This window comes from Haemaphysalis longicornis, unplaced genomic scaffold (genome assembly GCF_048455015.1).
Source record: "Haemaphysalis longicornis isolate Haplotype H1 unplaced genomic scaffold, Haemaphysalis longicornis Haplotype H1 scaffold_10, whole genome shotgun sequence".
Taxonomy (NCBI): domain Eukaryota; kingdom Metazoa; phylum Arthropoda; class Arachnida; order Ixodida; family Ixodidae; genus Haemaphysalis; species Haemaphysalis longicornis.
In genome coordinates, this window is record NW_027526204.1 from 18554351 (window position 1) to 18565446 (window position 11096).

The following is an 11096-nucleotide window of genomic DNA, read 5'->3' on the forward strand; positions in this document are numbered from 1 at the left end:
GGGCGGTCCATTTAGTCGTAAGCAAGGTTCTGGTGGATACTGCGCTGCAACTAAACAATAATTTCTCTTTTTCGATTTTCCTTAGCAGTCTTCTTATCAGCCCACTTTAACAGTTTGGTTGCCCTAGCTATATCCGCTTTTTACAGATTGAAATGGGTAATAATTTACTACTAGCTCTCTACGTGGGTAGGAAAAGCGAACTTGGGTAACATTTCTCTTGCGGGTTATTTAGCAATAAATAGCATGCAGACAAGTACTCGGCCCTTCGGCACACCCGTTTCTTACCTTTGCGTTGACGAGAGTTCTGCGTGAAACTTTAATCTCACTGCTAAGATTCAACATCGTCTACGTTGTTTTCTAAATTACCGAGATTTTGATGTCGTGCAGGATGCCATATTTCCCATTTTCTCAGTAGGCCTTTTCAGTGTAGAAGAGAATAGACAAACTTAGCTGTTTGCGGACGAAACTGTCTTTCACCTAAGATTTATTTGGTAGAAGATGATGTGCACTGGATATCCTTACCCGAAAGCTCACCTGGCAGCCAATGAGCATACCATGATAATATAGAAATTTCATGAGTGGCCTATTGATGATCTTTTCTAACATGCGCACGCCGCTGGCCGGTGTAATTTAACGACAAGTTTTGCGGCAGTATGGAATTTTTCTTTCCTAATTTCCGGCCGGAAAACTTTTCCTGCCTGGGGTAGGCGTCCAGCCTTGCATATTTTATTGACACAGAGATTACTATCAAGATCACCTACGTAAATGAGCCACCGCCACGCTCTGAAGCTCTAGAACTGCTTAGCGCAATCATAAGGTTCGGCGAAAACATTGAATTATAGCAGCGCTTTTGAACTGCTTTTGAAGAAAGCAGGCCTGCATGGTACGCTTGCATTTTCACTACCAAGATGGGGACATAGAAGGATGGACAAAAGAGGCGCTGAAGGACAAAACGGAGCTATAGGCGTCATAAATATTTTTGTCCACAAATTGGGCTTCGCAGGACGAGCTGCTAACTGAAGGGGTGAGTTTGTAAAGTGGAAGAATCAGGCACACGTTGAAAGTTCTGCACCATGATTGCCTAGTTTGGAAGGATATCGCAAAGGTGTCGACAAGAGCACGTACGTGATTTGTGCGCGGTGTCTTTGTATCCAATTGAAAACCTTGATTTGTCTGTGAGAAATTTTTTAAGCATACGAAGGGCCTCCAGCTGTCCGGTTTGCCCTGATGATGAATGCATATTCTCCTCGCCTTCGCGCGCACAAAACAATTGAGGTTTTCTGAGGTTAGGTATAAGGGAAGTGTGCTATTGTGTTTTCCTAGTGCGGAATACCACTTGATGTGCTGTCAAGAGATAAGTTATCCGTTGTGTTGGCGGGGTTTCCGCATTCTATTCTTAAACACACGTGTTTCTGGGTTAAACGTTGTTTAAGAAAACAAACACCTCAAGCTGTTTGTTCTTACGTGGCGACAAATGTTTTCGCAACCGCTTCTGGGTGCCTGAATGAGGTTTTCTGCACTGGTGTATAAGCGAAGTACCCTCCAGGTGCACTTCTGAACTTTTTGTGCATTCCTAGACTCTTATTCAGACCAGGCTGCCCAATCTCACGTGTCGTGCCGGGCGTCGGAGGATTGGCTTTGCGGCTGAATCAGTAAAATATGAGGTAGCGAAGATAAGAGTTTGGTGAAATTGTCCGCAAGAAAAATTTAAAATATTTCAAATCGTGCGTTCTCGCACAAGCTGCCGTAAACTTTCATGTGTGATAAAACTAACCCAGAAATCATCCACGCGTTTCAAGATGACTGAGAAATGGTTAGTTTAATAAGTGCTAATGTCAATTTCCAGACAAAAGGTAGGAAATAACGGAAAAGCTAATTCCCAAAGTCACGTCGGAGTAAGTGTGGCGTAAAAACACGGCATTCGCTGAAAAACCACTTACAGTGGCAACGGGAAGCATCGATTATACCAAACGGAATTTTGATGAGCAGCAATAATGCAGCAGCGCCTTGATACATTTTTTTATTAGTTATGGGTGAGGGTGAAATGAAGTAATGCTTCGGTGGCGCGCACCTGTGAGTTCTGGCGTCCGCGGCGCTGTGCCTCTGCTCGGGCCGTACTTCGCCTCAGGAAGTGATGGTTTTCGCCTCAGAAATTCGTCTCAGCAAGCGGAGACGAATTTCTCGCGCGGCCTTGGCATACCACCCTCACTCAAACACCTTAGCAATAGCTTCCTCCTCCGCTTTCCTGATCGCCCTATCTAGGGGGTCAACTTCATTCACGCGGTTACAGCGAGGCCGACAGCAAGGGATGACGCGAAACCACAGGAGGAGGTGCTTAAGAGCTGTCCACTGTAAAGGATCCTTTCAGAAAGAAGCCTAAAACCTGGGATGGGAGAAAACGAAGAGCCATTCACGCAAAAAATTTCCCCGCATTTCCCCGAGGGGAAGAATGTGAAAGTGCGAATGCATGAGTTGAATTTGCGCGGTTCGGTAATGTTCGCGAAAGAGAGATCACACACACACACACACACACACACAACTACAAAGAAAGAAAGATGCATTTATTCACAGACACCTATTTGTGTTGTCGTTGTACTTGATTGCTAGAGCGGATCTCAGCTTTGAAATTTCGTGTCAGTACTCCTTTAAGCGGGTGCATTAGCCCTTCTCACGCCCGATTCCTGGCCAATCCCCCACGTGGGTATGTGCCATGTAAGCGGCCAGGCAGCGCGCGCCCATCTCCCCCCGTTGCCAAGGAAGACGAGGAGATTCCTGACCAATCCCCCACGTGGGTATGTGCCATGTCAGCGGCTAGGCAGCGCGCGCCCATCTCCCCCCGTTGCCAAGGAAGACGAGGAGCGCGCGCACCCGCAGCTGTTGCTATGTGGACGGACGGCGGTCACCGGAATTCAGGGTCGCTTATAAAGTGCATTCGCACTTAAAAAGAGGGAACAAGCTCCTACCTCCGTTTTATCTATGACACGCAGTTTTGCTGTGATATCTAGCCACAATATTTCCTGCATGTAGTAACCAGAAATACCGCTGTCTCTACACACCATTGAATTGAACATAGCTCGCTACTACCCCATGACTGGTGCGGCACTCAAATCCTTCTTTTGCCGTGCGTTGTGGCAAAGGTGCGTAGGAAGACGTTTCCGTTTTTTCAGCGACTTTGACTCCACTTCGAAGTGCGCATCCATCAAAAAAATCGCACAAAAGGCACTCTGCGTAGCTGCGGTTCCTTCGAATCATCAAGTGGGTCTTTTCCACAGGCCGAAACCCAGAGCCCGTAGTTTGTGGCATTGCGTGTACCCCTTAGGTAGTTATTGCAGCCAGCTTTTAAACGCTGCCTTTTCCATACAGTTTTCTGTAATTTGAAGTTCGTTTGTTTCTTTCTCAAACGAAAGAGGAACGTGGCAAAAAATCTCACAGTTTTGTGCCATTAGTCATGTATTGTGCCTTGCTATACAGTGGCAACCGATGCCTTCCACGCTTGTGGAAACTGGGCGAACCATTTGTATTTAGAGAATAAAGTTTTAACTGCCAATGTCCACGAAAGATAACTTCAGAACACACTGAAGAATGCTGAAGCTATTTGTGATGAAGGTAATGTGGTGTTGCCAAATCGGAGACATGAGCAGTTTGAACGATCTGTAGCAGAAGCACCCACAACTACAGCAGAAGGGCCCAGTCGAGTGCCAAAACATTTCCAAGTTTTGCAGTAGAATAAAAATTCTAATAATAAAAATTAGAGTAGTTTATTCTAAGTTTTATTTTACTGTAAAAGAGAATTGGAAAAAACACGCAACAAAGATTCCGTTGATTACTAAACTCAATGCCGCAAAAATAAGGTTCCCCAGAAAGCTGAAACGTTTACAAGGTGCTAAAGAGGCACGACCTTGGAATATTTTTTAGTGTTATGACGACTGCGTAGTGTCATTCCTCATCAGTTACCGACTCTAGGAGCAAGTTATTTCACGAGGCATAAACGCTTCTTGGAGCTGAGTGTACCCTAAATTTGAAACTAAAAGTGCCAACCTAAAACACGCTGAAAAATTTTATATCTTTAGAACTGAGCAACAGAAAGCACTATTCATTTTTTCCCGCCTCACATGTGTTATTACGGCGCAAAAAATGGCATGCATGGAAATAAACCACAGAAAAAAAGCTTTCTGCCGAGCACTGGGTGCTCTGTTACTAACAGAAATAAAATTAAGCAATTTGAGCTTGCAAGTCAATTTTTGAATTACCTTGTCCCAATTTATCTTTCTCATCACTTGCTGGAGGCACAATCAGCACGACCATAACAAAGAACTAGGGGAAAACTTCAAACTTGAAGTTTAGCTTGTCTTCGGCAACAAAGCCTATTCCTTCCAAATCACCGACAAGAATTTTTCTTTCTAACAACACACCCTTGTTCTTAGGTCCAGTAGGCAGCTGGAATCCTGGGACGGCATGCATTCCAGTGTCCAAAGAGACCGATATTGTCTTCTCGGCGTCTGTAGGATGAAGCACCTTAAGGCACAGCTTTTTTGCCACCGGCCAGGTCAGCAGATGGTCATATGCACCCTTGTGCACCTGAATTACGAAACGAAGTGCCTGAACACCTTCTTTTGTCACTATCAGTATTCCCGGGAGGAATGAGTATCCGTAGAAATACTTTGGTTTTTCTGCAAAGACCTCAATCTTACCCTCTAGGTTAGCAGTGTTTTTAGTTTTTGTCCAGTCAAAAATGCTCCATTTCAGAGGCTTCGAAACTCTGTGGGTATTTTCTAAAATGGCATTGGATGCAGTTACCAAAAGGCAGAGTTTTTCGTGAACTTCTGCTCTAAATCGCTCTAATTCATCTGCACTCGCCGGTCTAACTTCTGCGTGTCTGCGCACCGCCTCATTAACTCCCGTGATGTTTCCTTGTTCCTCTGTGTCGGGCTGCGACCCAAACAGCAAGGCTTTTGTTTCCCTGTTTATATTGACGTAGGCCGGTGTTTCCTCGTATTCGTCAGCGCTGCACTTCCACCACGTTTTAAACTCCTTCATCTGTTCATTTATCTGCTGCAAGTATTGCTCTACTGCAGTTACCTGCTTGTTAAGCTGCAAAGCTGCCTCTTTTATTTCCAATACAGCCACAGAGCTAGCTCGGGAGTTTTCTTTTACCATTTCGCCCAAAGAGCTGAGTGTATCTGCTACTCCCTCTTCGGTGGCCGTAACAGTACTTGAGCATTCCATGCTCTTAGCGAAGACCTCCAGTTTCTCTCGCAAGTACTCATGCAAACATGATAACCTCTGTTCTAGTTGTCCTAACATCTCCGTGGCCCGACAGATATCACCATCAGCACTCTTCGTAGCAATGGTTTCACCGGCACTCGGGCTGCAGCAGTCCGCGGAGCCCAAGTGCTTGATGACATCTTTGTGAGGAATTCGCTTGTGGCAGCGCAAGCAGTCCACAGGATGAAGGTCACACTCTTTGTCGAAATGCTCAAGGACTTCGCACGCCGATCCCACAGCACTGCAGCCAGTTGGCGCGTTCCAGCATTGAATCTGCGAATATAAATAAAACACTACAAAGATAAACCGTTACGCATACCACCGGGAAAAATGACTTCCCCAACATTCACGCAGAACTCACGGTGGAAAAGTTTACCCAATGCAAAAAAGTAAAAGTAAGCATAATGTCTTTTTTAGGAGAACAAATAGTTACGTTTGTTTAATATTAAAGTTAATCGAGCATTACACCTAAACATGCTGAGTTACATACGTCGTTGAATTCCCGTTCCAGCCTAAAGTAACAAGGCCGTAACGACATACACAAATTTCTCACTTAACTTCTATCCATTTTTTACCAAGGAAGGGGGGTTTCTTAGGGCTGCCTTTTAGAATCGTGCTCTTAAAGTTTTGCGTGCCTGTACGCAGGAAACATATTGTATCCAAAAGTCACATTTTAATGCTCTGCTAGCGCTTGTGAAGTGCCAAATCTCTACAGGGAAGTACGAATGAAGCGCACAGTCTCCGGCTGTTTGTGTGCCAAGTCGCTGAAAAGTTAGTGAACTGTGGACCTTCTTGTTGACGTACTTTCCAGCTGCCCGCCTCTGATCAGTGTGGAAGGTAAAAAAACATAGTGCAAACTCCCATCACCTTGCTGCGTGCTTGGCTCACGTTTATACTAAGTAACAATTACGGTTGATGGGGCTTAGTTGGTGACCCATGCGCCTTTAAAATAAAGTGCTAGTTCAAAGAAAGGAAGAAAACGTTATACGTAGAGCCCTGCGCTGACTCCAACTTCTATCTTTTGCAAACTTCCCTCTTTGTTCCGCATCAAGGGGTACACCATAACGTACAAAAATTCCTCCACTCAACAGAGATGTGATAAGTTATCTGTTTTGCCTTTGTCAACCCGTTGGCTAAAGCGCTCTTGGTTCTGATGCTGGGCAGAGGCGGGCAGGTCCGGTTACAACGGCGGTGGCCATTTATACAACGGACGCGACAGACGTAAACATCCGCGGGCTGAAATATCGTTGCATTTTCACCCTCAGGTAGTTTAAATTGATGCGTAGGCTTCCACTACAGCGGGGCTAACATCCAAGGTTTAGCCCCGGAGCGCAAACTCTAAAATTTTAAACCCCGGCTTGGTTTTTATGCCTTTCATATTCTCTCGTTGCTGACTTTCATATTCTCTTGTTGTTCGTTTTATATTCTGTGGTGTTGGCTCAAGATGCGGTGCTTAAAGGGAAAGTCGTTTATAGAGTGCACAGCTGCGGCATTTTGTCCTGCACGTCGCTTTCTTTCTTCAACCCTAGCCCTTTGTAGATTAATTGCCTACACTCCGAAAAATCGAACATTCTACGCTTATCACCTGGAACCCACCACTAGCCTTAGTAAAACACGTTCCCCTTAAAAAGCCGCAACACAAAACTCATGGTGCCTGCGGAGGCATGAAAATCGGCGGCATGCCCGCAACGCGAAAAGTTGTTAGATTCGAAGGGCTTTAAACCACCTTTTTGAGCTATTATTGCACCTGGACCAAAACAGCATAATAAAATAATAAGATAACAGCGTGATAAGTTTCGCATCACAGACAAAAACTCCATTCTAAGTGGTACAACGATGCGAAAATTTAAGCAAAGCTAACATTCCAGTAAATGTGTCAGGAACCTTTTCGTACTAATACAACGTCTTGCTTTCTACATATATTGTTTTAAAACACACATCAAAATAACAACAACTACATAATCACACATGCAGGCACGAATCTATAACTGACGAAAGCTACAAAATAGTCTCCGCTTTAGTCAATTATGGCAAGAAGCCATTACCAAAGTGTCATACGAATAAAGTATTGTAATGATGATCTTGTACCAGCAACTGATATCGCACAGGAAAATTGCCGACGTCACCGCCACGTTACTTACCGTAGAAAATCACATTTCGGAGGAATAGGGGAATGAGGTTTGAATGCCTGATATACCTCATAAATCCCAGCCACCCTGCTAAGCATCGAAAGAGGACCTTGAATTGGTGGCCACGGACGACAAGCTCTTATCAACAGCCGAAGAGACGAGAAAGAAGCTTGTGCATTGACCCTCAATAAGCAAATCCGCAGCGTAGGACAGCCGCATTGATACGTTCGGTTACTGGGAATCTGAAGAGCGCCCACACACAGTATGACACGCCCCATCAGAGTAGACAGCGTAGTACTAGGGCCGATTTATGTTTACCGAAATATGACAGCCCATTTTTCGGCGAAAAGTTTAGTAAAGCTCGCCGTTTGGCGGCGAGACGGTAATCAGAAAACATGGGCATTTTACAAAGATCGCGGATTAGAAGTAGAACTGTTTTAAATGTTTTAATTTATATTATTGTTAGAAAGGTCCAACCATTCATGTTAGTTTTAAGAAAAGGGTTGCAATCTGGCCGCAAGCGCCAGAAACCAGTTACCACTGCTAAAGACAAGAAACGTCTTCTATAAGATTTTAAGCAAAGTTCATCGCAGGGCCAAGTAATCACGCGCAGAGCGGCCGAGAAGTATCACAACTTTCACTCAACCAGGAAAGTAAAGCAATAGCGATCGACTACAGAGAGACCTGACGAATCAAAGGCGCCTCCTCCAAATATCAAGAATACGCTTGCTGAGTGTACTAAAACTGAATCTGCTGAGCTCAGTTACAAGTTTTTCTAAACTACACGGAACCCATTGAAGCTATGGACCAATATGAAACGCAATCCAGAAATGAGCTCAATGAATTAGCGCGCATTACCTGCGGGGCGTGACCTAAATAGGACAGAGAGAGGTTAACGGAATCCTAGGAACCTTATTATGTACTTCAACGTGATCTACTTCGAATTTACACGGCCGTTCATTCTGCGCGCAACTGCTGACTGGAACGCATTACTATCACGCATTGCTAACTTCATGGATACTGTCAATTTACATGATTTAATACTCGCGCAAGCGGCGATCTTGAATCGAATCTGTCACTTTTTATAGTGAAAAATGTCTATTCCACACATTCCTGTTCCTGTACTGCTACCGTAATTTTTTGTTTCTTTTGTTTTACCTAGAATACCTTAGATTTTTATTTTTCACGCACACGCGTTGAAAGGGGAAAAAATCCTGAGGTTCAAAATTTGAAGCGCTTATCGGGAAAAGGAAGAAGCAGCGACCGCGGAGGTGACAAGGCCACCGCCGCACGTGCAATGCGAGCCGCCTCGAAGGCCGGAGGTGCCGACAGGAAAGAATAGAATCTAAATACAGACTAACAAAACCCGATCTTACAAATTTTCAGATCTTAAGAGCAAATTCGGATTCCCCCGCCGGAGCCTGTACGCCTCAATGCTTCTATGAACTCGAACTAAGGAAGTAGATTCAGCGCCATTCCCGATTTAACGAAGATTTCGAGAAACAGACACGTTTAAAAATCATGTAACCCTCCGTCAAACGACGAATGTGGTTGAATTAAACGAAGCTTTGTCGTGTCGGATTCCTTGGTTGTCGCCAAAGTTTTCGAAACTGCTCTGACATGGAGCAATGGATAGACACCGACTTCATAACGGTAGATACCCAGGTTCGATTGAAGCCACGGGAGCGTTTCTATCTTTCACTTCGGCGTGTTCGCATTAGAGACGCCATCTGTGAGGACACTAAAGCTTTGCTTTAAAAGGGACCAATTTCGAATGTGTTTCATCAGAACGGCAGGAAGGTTATGGCTCCACGTCAGAAAAAAAGGGAGGCATCCAGTTTCGTTTTTATGGAGCTCTACGAGATAAACTAAGCAGTCCCGGGGTCGCAGACCAGGCGTCCCAGCCGGCACGCTTTCCACAATCTCGAAATGAAAGGACGCCATCATCCATGCCACTTCGATAGGTATTCAGCGGAAGAAAAATAAGCTCAAGACCAGCCTGCACGAGAAGTTGGAGGATGACGTGGTTCAAGATATGACAGCAAAGAACGTTCTGCTTGGCGTGGAAGTGGTACGGTAAAAGGCGTTGTGTTTCGCGCGTCTGTTGGGGTGCGACGACTTTAGGGCTAGCCCAAACTGGCTTATTATTTTCACCGCGGACTTTTAGCGCCTTGCCAAATTATCTGCAAGCGAGCGCCGCGGCAGCCGCAATTACGATGTCATGGTAGCTCCTGGGATATGCGCTTCCCTTTCGAATACAATTTATGAAACCAACTGCTTGTAAAACCACAGTGCCGATTTTATTAAGTTCCCTATTTAGCGAAGTAATTTGCGGTTCCCGGTGACTTTCGTAGATCTGTTTTTAACTGTAGTAGGCTCTTGGCGATTGCAAGCGGGCGCAACGAGCTTCCGAGGGTGCTATTTTGTCTGGAGGAGGGCGCAGCCGCAAGGTTGAAAGGAATGTTCAACAACATGCAGAACAACAGAAAGTCCAAAAAGAATTTAGCCTTCCATTTCTAAGAAAGATTAAGCATTTCCGTAATTTTTAAAATTGGTGGTGATTATTCACGACAAACATTTCGGTACTTTTTCAAGCATGTTTTTCTCCATGCACTGTTAATTTCTGGTTTTGATTGCGTAAATATAATTAGTGCTACATTTTTGTAGTGTAGTTTATTTTCCATGTAATCCCTGTCGTCATGGTGGCACGAAACGTTAATTTGCCAGAAACACAATTGAATAAGTCTTTATACTAACGCTCACATTTTTTTGTAATTTACATAACACTTAGTGTAGTTCAACCGAAGAAGCCCAAGTGGACGGCCTTTCGGATCTGCGTGGCGTGATATGGCGGCAGCGGATGGTCTATAACAGATATTCCCTCGTAACGGATCGTTAAACGCATAGGCGACGGCTGAAAACATCCCGCGAGAATCAAATGCCACAATTCGCAAAGGAACGCCGTGGCAACTTAATAAGAGGGGTTTTCACAAAGTACGAAGCAAGAAAGCGATCTCTAAGAGGCGGCATAAAAATATTAATTGTTGTAGAAATACGCACGTAAGAAAACACACAAACTTGACCCACCGTTCTGCTCAGCAGATTTTCCTTGCCGAAGTTGGTCCACACAACGTCGTCGTCTTCAAACTGCTCCTTTTCGACTGGGCAACATTTCCTCCCGCTGCCCGAGGCGTCGTAGCAAGGCAGACAAAGAACATGTCGGCAGGGTAGCAACGCCGATTTGCTAGACACCAGGCCACAGGCACTGCATACTTTGTTGGAGGGAATGCCGTTCACAAAGAGCGTTGGCCGCCAATCGAAGCCGCTATTGAAGCCGAATACCACACAAGTATTCGTCGGAGACATGATCTAGAGCGTGAACAGAGCGAGCATGGCGAGCACGCTGTCTGCACTCTACACAAGTGTTGCGCAGGTGGTCGGCGCCTCTTTGTTTTTCTGTGTATGCCTGCTACGTCTGCGCCGGGCCTGCGTCACCTCTCTCTCACAAGTGCGCCTCCAGCCCACTTGGGGCGCTCCCTGACTAGGCCGGAGGAGATGCTCGCCTCATATTATCACCACGTGTCGGTGTCAAATTGCGTCTTTCGCGGGCTGACTGCCACACACACAAAAAAAATCGAAGTGGCCAAACTATCTAGTGTTTCATTCCTGTAGCAAAAATGTCTTCCAAAATAAAAAGATGTC

The 11096-nt window shown here is 45.2% G+C and overlaps 1 protein-coding gene across 1 annotated transcript; it reads right to left on the bottom strand.

Moving 5' to 3' along the window:
• Positions 1–2446: 2446 nt before the first annotated feature.
• On the bottom strand, positions 2447–10843 carry LOC144158256 (TNF receptor-associated factor 3-like). The gene is made up of 2 exons (XM_077689002.1): positions 10482–10843; positions 2447–5538 (listed from the first exon to the last, which is right to left on the bottom strand). The coding sequence occupies exons 1-2, from the start codon at positions 10758–10760 to the stop codon at positions 4315–4317; spliced, it is 1503 nt and encodes a 500-aa protein (XP_077545128.1). The 5' UTR covers positions 10761–10843; the 3' UTR covers positions 2447–4314.
• Positions 10844–11096: the final 253 nt, after the last annotated feature.

Coding starts and splice junctions, on each gene's coding strand:
- LOC144158256 (XM_077689002.1), bottom strand. CDS start 10,760: ATGTCTCCGACGAATACTTGTGTGGTATTCGGCTTCAATAGCGGCTTC. Junction 5,539..10,481: donor AAAATCTGCTGAGCAGAACG/GTGGGTCAAGTT, acceptor TTATATTCGCAG/ATTCAATGCTGGAACGCGCC.